Source organism: Rhinolophus hipposideros, assembly GCF_964194185.1.
Source record: "Rhinolophus hipposideros genome assembly, chromosome: 7".
NCBI lineage: Eukaryota > Metazoa > Chordata > Mammalia > Chiroptera > Rhinolophidae > Rhinolophus > Rhinolophus hipposideros.
In genome coordinates, this window is record NC_138053.1 from 95,551,191 (window position 1) to 95,569,577 (window position 18,387).

An 18,387-nucleotide genomic window follows, 5' to 3' on the forward strand; every position below is an offset into this window, starting at 1 on the left:
TTGTATTGATGAAGCGTCTATCTACAGATATTTAGTAGTTAGAGTCCTGAATAGTCAGGCACAAGTGCCCTAAAAAAACCTGTCATTTTACTATGTGCAGGTCTGGGTAAATAACAGCTGTTCTGCATATCATTTCCAAATCGGAAAGATTACCACCATTTATTAAAAAGAAACTTGTTTTTCTGTGTCCCTATAATATTAGTAGCTTTATGGAGTCATGATTGGCATGTAATAAACTGCACATATTTAAGTATGAAAGTCTTGACCAGTGTTTAGAGCCATGAAACCATCAGCACAGTCAAGAGAGTGAACACGCCCGTCAACCCAAAAGTGTCCCTGTTCCCTTTTGGAGCCCCTCCTTCATACACCTCTGGGTCCTCCCCAGTGGCAGGGAGCCACTACGCTGCTTTCTGACCCTACATCCGTTTTCATTTTCCATAATTTTATATGAATGGAATCATACAGTGTTACTTGTTTTTTGTTTTTATTTTTTTGCTAGCTTCTTTACTCTGCCTCATTATTTGATTCTTCTATGTTGTTATACGTATCAGCAGTTCATTTACTGTTGAGTATTTGGCTATAAGATGATTTTTTTAAATATTCACCTACTGATGGACATGTGGGTTGTTTCCAGGTTTTGGCTATTACACAGGAAGCTGTTAGGAATAGTCATGTCCAAATGGTTGTATGGGCACATACTTTCTTTTCTCTTGGGTAAACACCTAGGGGGGGAAACGGCTCGGTCTTATGATAAGTGTACGTTTAGGTTTTTAGGAAAATGTCAGGTAGTTTTGAAAGGGTTTGTGCCATTGTACGTTCCTACCAGCAGGGAAGAGTGCCCGTTGTTCACCAAGCTCACCAGCGTTTGGCGTTGACAGGTTTTTGGTTTCTTCTGTTTCATTTTAGCCTTTCTGATATCTAATAGGTGTGTGGTGATTTACTTGTGGTTTTAATTTGCTTTTTTTCTAAAAATGTTGAGCATTAACTTTACATATGTTTTATTGCCATCTATATATCTTTGATGAAATGTCTCTTCATAAGACTTGACAATTTTTATAGTTTTTCAATTGTTGAGGTTAATTTTAACTGCATCATGGATATGAGTCTTTTATCAAATATCTAAGTTACAAATATTCTCTCCCAGTATGTAGTTTGTCTTTCATTCTTTTAACAATGTCTCTCAAAGAGCAGAAATTCCTAATTTTGGTTAATTCAATGTATTTTTTTCTTTTCTTTTTTTCTTTTATGAGTGATGCTTTTGGCACTGTGCCTAGGAAATCTTTAGCAAACCTGAGTTACAGACACGTTCTCCTGTTTTCTTCTCGAAGGTTTATGGTATTAGATATTGGTCTATGATCTATTGAGTTTATTATCATTAATGAAGCTAGTGATTGATCAAACTTATAGATCAATGTTTTGGCAGATGGCTGTCCAATTGTTCCAGGACCATTTGCTGAAAATGCTCTGCTTTCTTCACAGTACTGGCTTTGCACCTTTATCAAAAATGAATAAACCATATACATACTGGTCTATTTCTGCGATTTCCATTCCATTCCTTTACTTAATTTTTCTATCTTGATGCTAACACCACAGCATTTTGATTTAGTTTTTTTCAAAGGAAAAATAAACAGCAAAACAGAGAACCCCACTTAACCATCTAAATTTGTTCCCCAAATTTATGCAAATTCCACTTGAATGGGGTTATAAGCAAATTGAGCAATATGATTATTTCACTCACCAAAAAAAAAAGTAATGTTACTGTACTTAAGACTGGTAATGTAAAATAAATATGACTAAGTCTTGCTTTTGACAAACTTGCAGTCTATTAGTGGAGGCAATCTATAACCAGACAGTTAAACTTCAGTAAAATACATGAAACAGTCCTCAGGTGACAGTGGCCTGAATTAGAAAAGAGGCAATTAGAGTCATGAGGAGAGAAAGAACACAGATGCCCTATCTATAGGACTTGACCCAGAAGTAAGGGAGAAGTGGCAGGTTGCCTCCCTGGTTTCTGGATTAAAGTTTTAAATGGATGATTTTATCACTGTTGACTAAGACAGAGAATACCTGGGGAACACATCTGGAGTACTATCTGAAATTACTTTGGTAACAATTCTTCTTTTTCTTTCTTTGTTTTCATTGACCATTTATTTTTTTTTGTACGTGCGTCAGCTTTATTTTTAAAAAATTTACTTCAGCTTTATTGACATATAATTGATAAATAACATTGTGTAAGTTTAAAGTGCACCACTTATTGATTTGATATATTTATAAATTGCAAAATTATTACCACCGTAGCAGTTAGTTACCAACTCTATCCTGTCAGTTACCATTTCTTTTTTGTAGTAAGAACGTTTAAGGTTTACTCTCTTAACAGCGTTCAAATATATGATGCAGTTTTATTAGCTATAATCACCATGCTGTACATTAGATCCTCATACTTGTTAATCTTATAACTGGAAGTTCATACCTACCACTCTACTTTGTGTTTCTATGAGTTTGTTTTTTTTTATCTATAGTTGGCATACAATATTATATTCAAGTGTTTGTCTGTTTTAGATTCCACTTATGAATACTATCAGCAGAATTTGTCTTTCTCTGTCTGACTTATTTCTCTTAGCATAATACCCTCAGAGTCCATCCAAGTTGTAACAAATGGCAGGATTTCATTATTTCTCATAGCTGAATAATATTCCATTGTATATAGTATATGTATATGAGGTCAGACAATTAAGTTTGAGAACTTATTGCAACAATGTTGCTAACCTTTTGATATCAGAGGGATTGTTCATTATGAATTTGTACCAACTGGACAAACAGTTAACCAAGTTTACTATTTGGAAATGCTGAAAAGGCTACGTGAAAAAGTTACACGACCTGAACTTTCCACCAACAATTCATGACTCCTGCATCACGACAATGCACCAGCTCTCACGGCACTGTCTGTGAGGGAGTTTTTAGCCAGTAAACAAATAACTGTATTGGAACACCCTCCTTACTCACCTGATCTGGCCCCCAATGACTTCTTTCTTTACCCAAAGATAAAGGAAATATTAAAGGGAGACATTTTGATGACATTCAGGCCATTAAATGTAATATGACGACTGTTTTGATGGCCATTCCAGAAAAAGAGTTCCAAAATTGCTTTGAAGAGTGGACTAGGCGCTGGCATTGGTGCATAGCTTCCCAAGGGGAGGACTTCGAAGGTGACCATAGTGATGTTTAGCAGTGAGGTATGTAGCACTTTTTCTAGGATGAGTTTAAGAACTTAATTGTCAGACCTTGTAGACGACGTCTTCTTTATCCATTCATCCATCCATGGGCACTTAGGTTATCTCCATATCTTGTGCATTGTAAGTAATGCTGCAGTGAACATGGGAGTGAAGAACTCTATGAGATCCCAATTTCAATTCCTTATATACCCAGAAGTGGAATTGATTTCAGTAACTATTCTTACTTAATATTTCTCGCCAGAATATTAAGAATCCTATGTGGCAAGTAATGGTAATTAGCTCCCTGAAATTGCTTTTAAAATAATTTTTTTCTTTACCATTACATGTAATGCTGTTCAAGTTCCATTCAAATGTGAGTACTTATAGTGATAGTTCATCAGTAAATTATAGTAAACAGATTCAGTTAAGTCATACAATTCTCATCATTGCGTTGAATTGCTTCATAATTCTGGTCATTAATATAAAACAGATTGGTCATATCGTTTCTCAGAATTTCATAATTTGATCATTGAAGTGAATGTGTCATAATGAAACCTCAAAAAACAGTTGAAAAAAGAGTGTCCTGTGTCTCATGTTAAAATGTGTGCTACGAGAAGAGAATGAACAAAAGAACAGACTTTGTTTATCAGGGGTTAGGTCTAGGGAGCCTGAATGGATTTCCTTCTCCCTTGTGCTATGCCCACCTCTGGGACATGTGGCCTCAGCCCTGCTGGGCATGTCACAGCACACAGAGGCCAACTCAGCCAATTGGGCCAGCTTTAAAATAGATGTGCCACTCGTTTATTTCAAAAACAAAACTTCATCGCCATAGAAAAGATGAAATTTCTAGTGTGAGGAAGCTAAGAATTATTGGGGATGTCCTCTATATTTGTGTGTTAAGTTGTGGGATAAGATTATTAATACTTACAGACCTAATCCATTTTTAAGCAGGAGTCCGTAAACAGTATATGCTTTAAGTCCGGGTCAGCAAGGAGTCCCTGGGCCCTTGCTCAGCCAGCCTGGCACAGACTGATGGAGGGGAGGACAGTGGCATAGGGCATTTTCAGTCGGGGGGTGACAGTGCTGACACACGGCATGCCTGGAAGTTCCCTGACAAGGCTGATTGCGTTCCTACCACGTGGCTTCCATTTTGAGTGAAAAGGAGAGAGCACACGTGTTCTGGCTAGCTCCTCTCATGATTGGATATATGGCATTCATCGGGGCTATTTTTTTTTTTTATCTCAGAGGCAGTATCCAAAAGACGCAGCTGTAATAAAAGATGCTACAAACAAAGGAAAATGCAGCCATGTCTCTTCCCGTGTGTATTGGTGTATTGGTGTGGAGATGAGCTGCACTGGTGTGGGCAGGGGAAAGGGAACTGTGAAAGGGCTTAGACCAGGGAGCAATGGCGCTCGCGTTTCACACTTTCTGTTAAAAGCCTATGATGTCACAACATGGGGGATTCCTGAGCAGTGTCCCTCGTGGAAAAATAAAAAAGGTGGATTCTGAGTAAAGAAAACTAGTTAGAATAACTAGAATAGTGACAAAGTAAAGATTTTAATAGACTTCTAGGTGAAGCCAGTGATGTGGACACACCTCGGTACTTTCTCTCCTATTGGAAACTCACTAATACAGTCTGAAAGGGATGTTTTTTTCAAACCAGAAACCCACAAAGACAGTTCTTACTTTGTCTGAGTACCTGACAGGGGTGAACTAGTAACAAGTACATAGAAACTAAACAATCCTTCAGCCCCTCTATGACTACCCCCCCAAAAAAAATAAAACAGGAGAGCCCTTGACCTGGATTGGAAAGGAACAAGCTAAGAAACAAATCAATCGTAGTTTACCAACCACACAACTCAGGGGTGATAGTATTCACTTCGTGCATAGTGCAAACCCTGGGTTTTGACCAAATGTGTAGTTTAACTCTGTTACCGTGATGGGAGATGGGAGATGGGAGATGGGAACTCCCCACCCCAGGGGGTGGGGTGGGGAGTTGAGAGCTAAATCCTCTTCCTCCATAGCACAGGTAGTGGACAATGCCCAATGGAAGACTCTAGTTGTTAGCTCTATGGGATAAAGATGAAAGTATTCAACTAACATTGATGTGGGCAGGATGGACGAGTTCTCTTTTTCACAATGAAGTATAGAGAGTAATTTAACTCTTATTTTATAGGTATGTTTAACATTGATAAAAATCATCTTAAAAGTGTGGCCACAATTGAGTGCGTTATGTATGGTGGGTTTTCTCTCTAATGAAACATCCTTTGTTCTCAAGTGATAGCATCACAATGTAGTACTGTCTCCAAGGTCAAACCCATTGTCCCTTATATTTGACCCTGCTTCGGGAAACATAGTGTTTAAAACTTTTGCCAAATAAATATTTTAGTGCTTTGGGAAGATCTTCATACTTGTACCCTTAAATTACACCCCTATTCCACCAACACACCGAGCCCCTTTTGTCATACCTTCTGATCTCTCTGCTCAGCTCCCAGGACCCTCCCACCTGTGCGTATAAGGGAGACACCTGTAGTGACAGAAGGGAGCAGAACCCGACAAATGTCACTGACGCAGTAACTAGGGAAATCTTGTGAAGACTTCTTATCAACTAAAAGTTACATATTGTGTTATCATTTAGGTATCGACCAGTCTAACACTTTCAATCTGCAATGGCAGAGCTTACAACATTCGTTGATCTCAAACTGAACACAGTATGGTCAAGAAAACAAGAACAAGTGATGGTGGCATCATTTTAACTTCAGTCTTCTAAGGAAGACAGCTAAATGTAACATCAGGGAGAATCAGCACTTTTGGTTACTTATTAAGTGAAAGGGAGGTGTTTTTATGGGATCACAATTTTTATCCACATACAGTTAGGTTTATTGTCTCACTGTCATTGTTGACACGTGGGAATCGATGAAGATGTCTTTCGGATTTGACTTGAACACTGAACATTCTCATAAACACCTAATTTAACAAAAATGTGTTTTCAACCTTGTAGAGCAGCTGGGGGTTGTCTCAGGACCTGAAATTTTGGAGGGGCCTACCTTTCACGATAGGAAGGCAGCCCCTGCCTCTACATATGCCTTATGATGGGCACACGCCACGACTTTTGTCTCCCAGGAGTACCAGCCGTGTAATACCAACCCGTGCCCGGAGCTGAAGAAGACCACGCCCTGGACACCCTGGACGCCCGTCAACATCTCTGACAATGGGGGCCACTACGAGCAGCGGTTTCGATACACGTGCAAAGCCCGCCTTCCCGACCCGAATTTGCTGGAAGTGGGGAGACAGAGAATCGAAATGCGGTATTGTTCCAGTGATGGCAGCAGCAGCTGCTCCACGGATGGTGAGTAGGGGCGCCATAGGGACGGACCCACTTCCATGGACAGGCCTGTGAGTTCATAGATCGAGGGGGCGTTTTTCCTTCTAGTGACTTCGAGTCCAGCAACCTTTGTAACAACATCCCTCTAGAGCAGAACTGGCTTTATAGCCCATTGATGGGGAAGACTCGTACTACATAGAAATTCAGTTATACTCATACATTGAGGTGGTCTGTGAATTCAACCCTCAAAATAACACTGTAGTTATAATAGGTCCACAAGAGTTTGTGGGAGATTTATTTAGTATCAGAAAAGACATTGCAGAAGAGTCAGTGACCTTCCATAGTTCTTCTGGCTCTAAAATATAAACAGCAATAAGCTTTTCTTTTATTCAGCTCAAACTGGACAAAGACAACAGAAGGGCATCTCTGTTTATATATAAAAGGATCTTTATGTTAAAAAGTGCAGCGTGTGAAAATCCTTTAATAGCCTGTGAAATTGCTTTGCCCCTTGTGATTCTATAAATCCTTTTAATGCCATATTAATAGTGTGGGGAAAGGTCTAGGACACACCACAAGCTCCACCCTCTGCCTGACCCTCGCAAAGACCTTCATTTGTGCTTCCTTTTTCATCTCCTCTATCATTCTCATCTAATTTAACAAAATCAGACCAGTTGTATGAAGAAACCAAGTGCTCACACATGTCCCCAGAGTGTGGGTTGATGAGAACAGCGATAGTAAGGTCTTCACCAGACCACCTCCGACCTTTCTCAGCACTTCTGTGTTGGCGGTCCTACCTTTTTCTCCCAACGTGATGAGTCACCATGTTGGACTGACACGGTGGCATAAATTCATGGAGGAGTGATTAATTTCCTCCGTGTTGCCTGAGGGAAGCTGTTCCATGGAGTGAGACTCCCAACTGCACACATGTCACAGGTCTCTATACCTCCTACTGGGAGCTGCGAAATGGCCGGGCAGCTTAACGCGTCCAGCCTGGATGCTGGGAAGACCAACAGTCCCCATCGAGAGCCACTCCCAATCATGTAGTTTTCGATGACATTCACTGTCTACTCAGTTAATGATATTAACTGTCTCCTCACCTCAAACCATCCTGCTCTCTATTGTTCAGCAACTTACAAGCTTGTTTGTTGTTTCTTGGGATAAAAAAAAGCTCTGCTTTAGTGACAAAATTTTGTATGAATAAGTCTATGATTTATAGAAAACAAACACCGCCTACTTAGAATATCAAGCAAAATGAGAATCGATCTTATTAATTCTATAAAATTCTGCCTTAAGGAGAGAAAGAGATAATGATGGAATACCAGAGATAGATAGCTGAAGATCTATTCGAAAGATCTATTAGGTTGGTACAAAAGTAATTATGGTTTAAAAGGTTAAAAATAATTGCAAAAAACACAATTACTTTTGAACCAACCTAATACATACCACAAAGGTTGTCCTTGTCGTCTCGAGTTAGGTTGTGAGATAAAATGCAGAATGCCCCATTAAATATGAATTTCAGATAGTTTTCGGAATTTTTTTTAGTATAAGTCTATTCCATGAATCTTTTCTAGGACAAGCATGTCCCGTGCAATATTTGGGATGTACTCATCCTAAATTAGGATTTGTTGTTAGTATGTAATTCAGATTTAACTGGATTGCCTTTTATTTGCTAAATCTGGCGACCCTATCTTTAATTCATTCACTTATTTCCTTATTTTAGAGCTGGCTGTGAACAATCTCATTTCTTATAACATCAAAGTAGAAACTGAGTAACGGTTTCTCTATATATTAACTTTATTCTCTTTTCTGAACATAGATGTTTTTTATTCCTTCCATTCTCAGATACATATAAAACAAATGCTAATATTTGTTTTAAATGTTATTAATATAAACTAAGGAAAGTTTTAATGTACACTTATAAAAGATATTCTATATTTCCTCCAAAAGTACATTATATGGGCATGGCTTTAAAAAGATTCCATCTTTCTCGTGTCTTAATACATTCTGATGACCATCCATATGTTTTTGGTATTGATATCATGAAAATGGGAATTGTTTGCCTCTGACCACACAAAATGAGGCTTAATTGTGCATTATTGTTCTTAATTGGTGAACTCCAGAGTACTGGCTCGTCACAGAAAGATATTCCTAATCCATGTTCTCTGAAGAACATCCTGCCTGGATGTCTGCGCCAGTTTTTAAGTAAAGTCACAAAGTTGCTTCACTTTGGGTAGGACTGTTGGCACATTTGCCTTGTCACACTTCCCCAGAACTTTTGTGCCTACTTTGAAACTTTTTTTGTTAAAACCTGTGTCACACTGCCTACATTTGAGAAAAATTATTGAATACTTTTCAATGTTAAAAGTGGGTAAGGATTTTCCCTAAAATGAACAGGAATTTTGCCTGTGGCTAATTAAATGACTTAACAAGTGCAAAGTGCTGGGAGCAGACTTGACACACACTCAGCACTCAGAGTCTGTTTCTACTGAGACAACTCCCCTCCCCCCGACCCCCCAGGACCCCAACTGCTGCTCCTTCTACATCTGCACTTGTTTCTGGAGACCCATGTCTTGCTGGTAAGTGCAATCTGACCTTCATGGGAGCTCTTGCCACATAGCAGGGTCATTCAGGACTGCTAGGTTCCGGGCCGTGGGCTCAACCCGCTTGCTTGGTTCTGGAGCAGACGCGGGTCTCCAGGGCCCGTGATTCAGACGCATTTATTCCACGGCTGTCACCAGCCGTATTTCACTTTGCGAAGGTGCACGGGTGAAAGAAGATGTTTAGAAAATGTCTGAATCGTGCTTCTGTTTTGTAGACCTCATCCCCAATGGCAAGCACATACCTACCTCATCATGTCTAAGGGCAGGTTGCTGTAGAATTCCCAAGGGAAGTGAGAAAGTTGTGTCTTCTTTGTAAAAAGTCTTTCAGAAAAATGCATGAACTACAAACGTAAGATCTCTAACCTGTGAGAGATTGCCGCCTTACTCTCAAGCTGAGTGCTTATTTGCACCCTGATTTACTAGTAACTGCAGAGCCAGAAGCCAGAGTTACAGGAGGTTATCACTCAATAACAAGGTGTTTTTGGGTTTTTTTCCTTTGGCTGTTGAAGGATAAAAAGTGTTCAACTGAATTTGAGGGTGCAGTTATAAAAATAAAGCAGGCAGTTGACACAGAATGAGTTAGTTTGGACTCCAGTGACCTGGACAACTAACAGAATCACAGGTTAGCCTTTACCTTGACAGGCCTTTCTGGTGACTTCCTGCGTGCTGGGAGATACTCTGCCCACACTGTCAATGGGGCGTGGTCAGCCTGGACGTCATGGTCACAATGCAGCCGCGACTGCAGCAGGGGCATCCGGAACCGGAAGCGGGTTTGCAACAACCCTGAGCCCAAGTACGGGGGCATGCCCTGCCTGGGCCCGTCCCTGGAGTACCAGGAATGCAACATTTTGCCCTGCCCAGGTGAGTGGATTGGGGAATCTGGAAAAATCTGAACAATCAGGGCTTTGGGAAACTTTCTGATCTAGAGCGGCTAAGCCATCTTCTCTGGCTTTGTTATAGCTAGCTAGCTATATATAGCTAGCTAGCTAGATAGATAGGTAGATAGATAGATAGATATAATAGATATAGGTACAGATACAGATACATCAGATACATAGATAGATATATCCATACACACACATACACATACCTTGGAGATACTGACAGTTTAGTTTCAGATCACTGCAATAAAGCCAATAGCACAATAAATCAGGTCACATGCGTTTTCGGGTTTCCCAGTGCATAAAAAAGTTATGTTTGCATTATATTGTAGTCTGTTAAATGAGTAATGGCAGTATGTCTTAAAAAAATGTATATACCTTAGTTTAAAAATACTTCATTCCTAAAAAATTGTTAACCATCATCTGAGCCTTCACCGAGTTGTAATGTTTTTGCTGGTAGAGGGTCTTGTCTTCAGTTGTAAGAAAACACAGTCTCTGCCAAACCCAATAAAATGAGGTATGCCTGTATCTACATACACACACATAGCATACAGATATCTAAATCCCAGATACTATATTCTAACTACATTGATTTAAAAACAAATATAACCTAGTTTGGATTATATTCATTATTTCTTCCGATTTAAAATAACCTGAAACACTCTGATGAGCCCGTCCGAGGATTGTGGGCCCTAGGCACCGTGCATGATGGACAAGTCAGCCTTGCTACCTTTGTCTGCAGAGAGGTGTCGTATCCTGGAAAGTGGAGGCTGGCCTCCTCCCATGCTCCAATGAGCCCAGCACTACAGAAACTGGCTTTTATTCACCAGACTATTCCTGCAGGGTCACAGTTATTAAGGGTGACCCACCAGGGTCCTGCCAAGCCAGACCCTTGTAACCTCAGTCACCAGGGGTTCACTCTCTTCTGAGTTCAGTCCTCTAAACACACATTCCTCTCCTGAAGGCCCATAGAAGCTGTATTATCTGGGTCTTCCTCCTGAGACCTGGCTTTTCATTCCATGGAATTCCCAAACAAGCACAGGGTTAATAAATGAGCTAAAAGAGCCCCCACACAGGGTCTTCTCTGTTACCACAGCCCCAGGGCTCTGTCCTCTGCATTCCTCCTGCCACAGGTCTGGGTTCAGCCCTGTCACCTTTATCACTTCTACCTGATGTTCTCACAGTCAGTGGATCTTAAACCTGATGCCTGTGGCCATCTCAAGTGCTGTCTACAGCTGTGTGTGCTGCATTTGATTTGGGTCAGAGTAAAAGCTCCAGGAGGGCAGAGAAGCTGGGATAGTCTCACTCACTCACTGCAGTGCCCTCAGCTCCCAGCATGGGCCTGGCACACACTAGAAATGCCTGCCAGTGATTGTTTGTTGAACCAACTGCAAAACAAGCAGCTGGTTATTGATCTTCCTTCACTCAATTTATCATCAAATGTTTTTGGATAGTCCACTGGGTGTTATCCTCAAGGTAAAGAAAGATGCAGTGATATGGTCCAAGTTAGAAGGAACCTAAGAGTTCAGTGAGAAAGCATCCTGTGAATGACAATCCACTATGGTCACAAGCTACGGGGCTGGTGACAAGATGCAGTGGTTATATCAGCCAAGGACCCACTGAGATGGAATCATGGCAGCTACACTGAGCAGGCTGCCTCTGAGCTGTGTCTTGATTGATAGATAAGTGTTGGACAAATAGACAAACAGGGATGGGGCATTGTGTGGGGGGGGTCATTCCAAATACCACATACACCATTTTTAAAGTCACAGAAGCATGAAAGCATAGCATCTTTTGTAGGAGGTACAAGCAACTTTCTGAGTTCTTCGCTCAAGGAACTGGCTTGCAGCAGTGCTCAGTGATCATTTGTTGGATGGATGGATGGACGGATGGATGGATGGATGGATGGATGGACGGATGAAAAAATAATGGATGAATGGATCAATGGATGATGGATGGGTCAATGGGTGGCGCCTGGGTAGGTAATGGATGGGTGGATGATGGATGGATGGATGGATGGATGGATGGATGGATGGATGGATGGAAAAATAATGGATGAATGGATCAATGGATGATGGATGGGTCAATGGGTGGTGCCTGGGTAGGTAATGGATGGGTGGATGATGGATGGATGGATGGATGGATGGATGGATGGATGGATGGATAAATAATGGATGAATGGATCAATGGATGATGGATGGGTCAATGGGTGGTGCCTGAATGGGTAATGGATGGGTGGATGATGGATGCCTGGATGGGTGATGAATGGGTAGATGATGGGTTCATGGGTGGGTGATGGATAGATGGAATCATAGATGAATGGATAGGTAGATGGTAGATGAATGAATGAGTGGATGGATGGATGGATGCCTGGATGGGTGATGAATGGGTAGATGATGGGTTCATGGGTGGGTGATGGATAGATGGAATCATAGATGAATAGATAGGTAGATGAATGAGTGGGTGGATGGGTGGATGGATGGGTACATGGATGATGGGTTGATGGGTGGGTCATGGATAAATGGAATGATAGATGAATGGATGGGTAGATGATAGATGAATGAGTGGATGAATGGATGGGTGCATGGATGATGGATGGATGGATGGGGGATGGATGGATGGATGGATGGATGGATGGATGGATGCCTGGGTAGGTTATGGATGGATAGATGGATGATGGGTTGATGGGTGGGTAATGGATAGATGGAATGATAGATGAATGGATGGGTGGATGGTGGATGAATGAGTGGATGGATGGATGGGCGCATGGATGATGGATGGATGGATGGATGGATGGATGGATGGATGGATGGATGGGTGATGCATAAATAAGTAGATGGATGATAGAGGATGGATGGATGAATAAACATGTACATTAAACTGAAAATGCACAGTTCACAGCTTTGTAGCTGAGCCTCCCAATAACGTCCCCACTCCTGCAGCTGCTCCCCTTCTCCTAGGCTGCTCTGCCCAAATTTCTCCAATCTCAGGAGACTCTTCACTCTGAACATGGAGCTTTCCCAGCCAAGCAATGCCGAGCGGCTGGGAAAGGTCACAGAGCCAGTGCTTTCCCACAGCCCCAGCACTGAGAGTGGAGGGTTCCTCCCCGGGGCTTGGAGGGAGCCCGCATGGCCACATCATTAGATTAAGGCCCTTGCTATAAACTGAGCAGGGAGGGCAACGTGGGAACGTCAGTTCCCCTCCTTGTACTCTCGCCTCCGCAGGCTCCAGTCATGAGTCCTCGTTGCCGTGGTTGGAATGTGCAGCCCCCTCCCGATGGTGGGGTGCTGCCCTGTCCTGGGGTGCAGGCCCAGTGCCTGTCTCAGAGTCACCCATTAATGTGACCTTGTGGCTGGTTTTATTTTAGTTGATTTGATGATCAGGCAGTATCGTGTGTATATAACCTTAATGTCTTAAAATAGCTCTGTCCTCATTTTTTTTCTGAAAGCCGAGATTACATAGAGGGTTGTGAAAATATTCAGAGTGTCCCCTGTCACTTTTCACTTAGGAGTAGATGGGTTTGAGGGACTGAGTTGGGCAAATCTCATTCCTCTCTCCCACCTCCTAGAAAATTCCTAACACGTGACAGCGTATAACTCGGCAAGGAGGGGTGGGAAACTCTCAGGGCTCTGGATGCAGAGCTGCTCAGCCACAAAAAGGTCCAGTTATAGGGCTATTTTTACCTCATTTCAGACACTCTCCTCCCTAAGAATTTATTTGTCTTTGGCCCTGTTGGGTCCAGATGGGCACTGTACTTTATAAAAAACAAGCCGCCTCATTATGAGTAAGTTTGAAAACAAGCCTAAGCAAATCAAAGGTGTATGTAAAATACCTTTTAAATTAATCAGTGAAGGATTTGATTTCCGCTTTAAATGTGTATTATAAACTATACTACAGTTCACACTGTAGTATAGTTTATAATATATTTGACCCTCTTTCATCTTCTATGGGTTGATCCAACTCGTTCCTTCACCTGCATAATATACCTTCAACATTGAGAAATATCTTGGTGTTTGTCCTTCACTCTTTTTATTCAATCCATTCAGAACTAAGGATTTAGTTTCATTCAGAACTAAGGATTTCACACCTTGGCCAACAGAGGTAGAGTGTGCAGGTGGTTCTTTTCACCAATATTCAAATTCATATGACAGTTCATTTTGTCTTTATTATGAAAGCAGTAAGTGTGGGCGAGAAGGGGCCTAACAGTGAGGCAGACTCTGAATCCAAGTGTGTATTAGTGCACAAGACAGCATTGCTAGCTCTAGGCATTGTGTTACACAGCACATTCATCTTGCATGACTAAGATTTCACACCTGAACAGCAGCTCCCGTTCCCCCCGCCCCAGCTCCTTCTGTTTTAGTGGCATATTCCTTTGAGTGTATATACCACATTTCCTTTACCCTTTTATCTGTCAATTGACATGGATGTTTCCATGTCTTGGCTGCTGTGAATAATACAATGGCCCTGGTGGCACAGATAACTTTCCAAGATCCTGATCTCAGTACTTTTGGGTAAGTACCCAGGAATGTGACTGCTGGATCATGTGGTAGTTCTAGCTTTAATTTTTTGAGAAACCATCATATTGTTACTCATAGCAGCTACACCATTTTACATTTTCATCAACAGGGCACGAGGGTTCCAATTTCTCCAGCCAACACTGTTATCCGTTGTTTTTTTGACGATAGCCATTCTGACAGGTGTACAGTGATGTCTAACTGTGGTTTTGATTTGCGTTCCTCTGTTGATTAATGATGTTGAGCACCTTTTCATGGACCTGCTGGCTGTGGAGCTCCAGGTTCCTCATGTGAGAGAGAAACCAAGGGTCTTCAGATCACACGGTTGGTTTTAAGTCTGGCCCCAGCACCAATCTAGATGAGGTATTAGACGCTTCTGAGCCCCAGACTGGGGGCCTCTTGTGTGCATTCAGACACCTGAACTCTGTGACTCCTGCTATTGTAAGGCACTGTGACTCATCTGTGCCTAAGTGAGGGCTGTGCAAGTATACCCTCAAATGTGTACTGCTGTGAGACCAAGCTTCTGCTCACTAATTAGAATCTAATGACATCTTGACAAAGTCCAGCTTTACTCTGGGACTCAGCAAAATAGGGCAGAGCTGGCTGGCAAGAGGGAGCGCCAGCCAGGAGCACATCATATCTGACAATGTCAGACTGAAGCAAGCGTGAGATCTCAGCTGTAGCAGTGTCAGCTCCTGCAGAAGGTTGCACTGGGACCCAGGCGGGTCAGCTGACTCCAGCATTCAGGTGGCCCATCCACAGGTACCAGGCGCCCAGCCTGGAGAAAACAGGAGACGTGCTTTGGGTTACGAGCAGGCATTGATTGGCAACAGTTAGTCCAGGTGCCAGTTCTGCCCAGTGTTCGAGTTACAGAAGTGGCTTCTATATCCAGCCTGCGGTCTGGTTGTAGGTATCAGGTCCTCTGCTCATTCCATCCCAGAAACTTGCCGTCAGCTCCGCCAGTGTGCACTTGGTGTGATGGTTCAGTGCACTCATCTGAGTGTCCTTCAAAGTCCTTCTCACAGGACCTGTGAGCTTCTCTCTATCCCACGGCCCTGGAACAAATTGGAATCCAGTGAGTAAGAAAGGCTGTGATGGGACATTCTGTCCTTGGCTGTAAGTCTCCTCTGGCCAGTTTGATTGTGTGGTTAGCAAAGGCAAGAAGTTAATTGCATCAGTCACGGCACTGCATGGTTTGTGGTCATTCCTGCGGATGTGATTTTGTTATGTTGCAATCCTGTCATTCTCATGCTTGCATACTATGTTCAGTGATACTTTCCTAGGGAATGAATCAGAGAAACTGAAACTATGTAGGGAGGAAGCAGCAGAAAGGGTGCCTGCACCAGGAGGAAGGCCCCAAAGACCCCTGTGAGTGTCGGCAGTGCACGGAGTGTTCCCGCCTGGCAGGTTCCATCTGTAGCCTCAACAAATAGACTTTGTGTCTCTTCGCAGTGGATGGCATGTGGTCTTGCTGGTCCCCCTGGTCAAAATGCTCGGCGACCTGTGGTGGTGGACACTACATGAGGACCCGCTCCTGCACAAACCCAGCCCCAGCCTACGGAGGCGACATCTGCCTGGGGCTGCACACCGAGGAGGCACTCTGCAACACGCAGCCCTGCCCCGGTAAGTGCGGCTGCTGGGCCTTGCTGCAGTGTGACTCGGGGACAAACATATACAATATACAATGGTGAGATTGATGGTTACCACATCACAGGTACCAAAAAGGAACAGACACATCAACCCCACACCTTCACCCTTGGAGTGACGTCATAACACATTGTTCCGCAATAAAATGATGCTCCCCACTTATAACAAAGCTTTCGTAAAACAGTTAACCTGGTGACGGGGATTGCAGGGAGAGCCCTCGTGAAGCTGCTACCAGGAACCGGGCTTGGGCCATGGGTCTGGGGTTTGTGCTCAAGGCCAGCTGGCACTGGGGCCCTGGCGAGGAGCTGCAGCAGCCTCCCCAGCCAAGAATTAGCTCCGTTTCCTGTCGTGTGGGGACCGTTGAAATGAAAATGAGATACTCTCTTCTGAGTCTAACATTAACATTGAAACACCCAAACTTGCTTTTTTTAACTTGCTCCTGTACATCTTTCTGGAAGGGTCCGTGTATGTTGAAAAGTGCCCAGAAAGCAAATTCTGACAGCCATTCTCACAAAAACTGGCACTTAACACATTACTAAGGGAAAATGTACCCTTCACATGGGTCAAGGCATAAGTTTTGATTTCCAAATTTCCCCTGAACTGCAAAGATGCTGCTTACATTTTAAAAGAGGGAAAGATGCAAACTGCATAGGAAAATATTCTTTTATGTTGATTAATGTTTTATATATCATATCAAGAGTTCTTTTTTTTAACCTGCTTGCTTAAAATGTAAGTGTCATTCCTCTCTCTTCACACATCTGTAGGCCCAGGTGAATTTCACACATCCTAGTGAATCTTTCTCTTGGGGTGACATGACCTTCCATAGCTCACCTTTGGCCTTAACCCTAGACTATGTACAGCAGTAAAATAATGTAGGTTTTGGCGAGTGTATTTTAAGCATTATTTCTGGTCAAAATACACGAGTTTTTCTATTCATGCTCATGTGTATTTTATTCACTGGACTGGTCAGAAGAGATGAGTACACCTTACTTGTTATATAAGCCCCATCAAACCTAATATGAAGAGTTGAAGTAATGCCTGGAACTTGACAGTGTTTCGAGGTTGATTGAACTCACTGAGTCCTGATGCTGCCTGTCACCCCGTCTGGTCACTGCAGAGAGCTGGTCGGAGTGGTCAGACTGGTCTCAGTGTGATGTGTCTGGAGTCCAGGTCCGCACCCGCCAATGCATCCTTCTCTTCCCTGTGGGCAGCCAGTGTTCTGGAAACACCACCGAGAGCCGGCCATGTAGTTTTGATTCCAATCTCATCCCAGGTAAGGGCAGTGGTGCTTATCAGTGTGAACAAAATCACTTCCCACATGCAGAGAGGAAATGATTCATAGGTAGGCGTTTTAACTGTTCTTTAGGTCCCATTTGGTGAAACAGATGATTTTATCAACTCTGTGATGTCAAGATGATTAAAGTATAGATTTATAGGTAACTAGAGGTTTAGACTTGAAGTTGGGCCATGAGTTTTAAATTTTTCTTAAGCACGGTATCTTCTACAATTTGTTGACTAGAATGCCTGCAGAAGATTTTGCTCAAAAAAATAAAAGTGGCTTATTTGGTTATTTTAATTATTAAGTTAAATGCCTTGGCAATGCTGTAAGTATTTTTACACAGGGAAAAAGGGCCATTTTTTAAAATATATTTGGTAAAGTGGAAACCTATCATCACTATCATCTTGGAGAAGAGGTAGCTGACCCTCTGGCCCCTGGCTTTTCCAGTGAAATTAATGCTTAGTTATTAGTGATAGCTGTTCATCTGTCACGTGCTCACTATCGACCCGGTGTACTCACTGACACAGCATTTACTATCTGCCCACTGTGTGGCTTAGAACTGTGATGGACCACTGCAACAATAGATCATAACTTGTTTTCCACCATTTATGGAAACAGTAATATTTTAGAGAAAAGTGTTAGCTTTAGCCCTCTGGGGCCCTCCAATCACATATGGTATGAAGCTGCAGTGCTTATTTTTATCCCCTTTGTAACCATAGATGGTTTTAATTTTTACTAGCTAATGAAAAATCAGTATCAGGGAGAATAATGTTTCTGGCCTTCTGAAATGGTGTTTTATCCTTGGGGGTTAAAACGTGTAGGTAGATCTCACCTCCCACTGGGGTCTCACTCCTGGGTTTCACGTGGGGCATGGCAGAGCAGGAATGGGCTCTGAGAAGGGGCTTTATTTGTTCTGGCCATTTCCTTTG

At 42.5% G+C, this 18,387-nt stretch overlaps 1 protein-coding gene across 3 annotated transcripts in view; it reads left to right on the forward strand.

Annotated features, from left to right (window-relative positions):
- Positions 1-18,387, forward strand: part of SEMA5A (semaphorin 5A) — a 427,518-nt gene that overhangs the window by 400,137 nt on the left and 8,994 nt on the right. For all 3 annotated transcript variants that reach the window (XM_081053769.1, XM_081053771.1, XM_081053770.1), the window contains 4 exons: positions 6,336-6,561; positions 9,780-9,998; positions 15,985-16,155; positions 17,297-17,452. In XM_081053769.1, the coding sequence (XP_080909895.1) occupies positions 6,336-6,561; positions 9,780-9,998; positions 15,985-16,155; positions 17,297-17,452 (772 nt within the window). The remainder of the gene's footprint in view (positions 1-6,335; positions 6,562-9,779; positions 9,999-15,984; positions 16,156-17,296; positions 17,453-18,387) is intronic.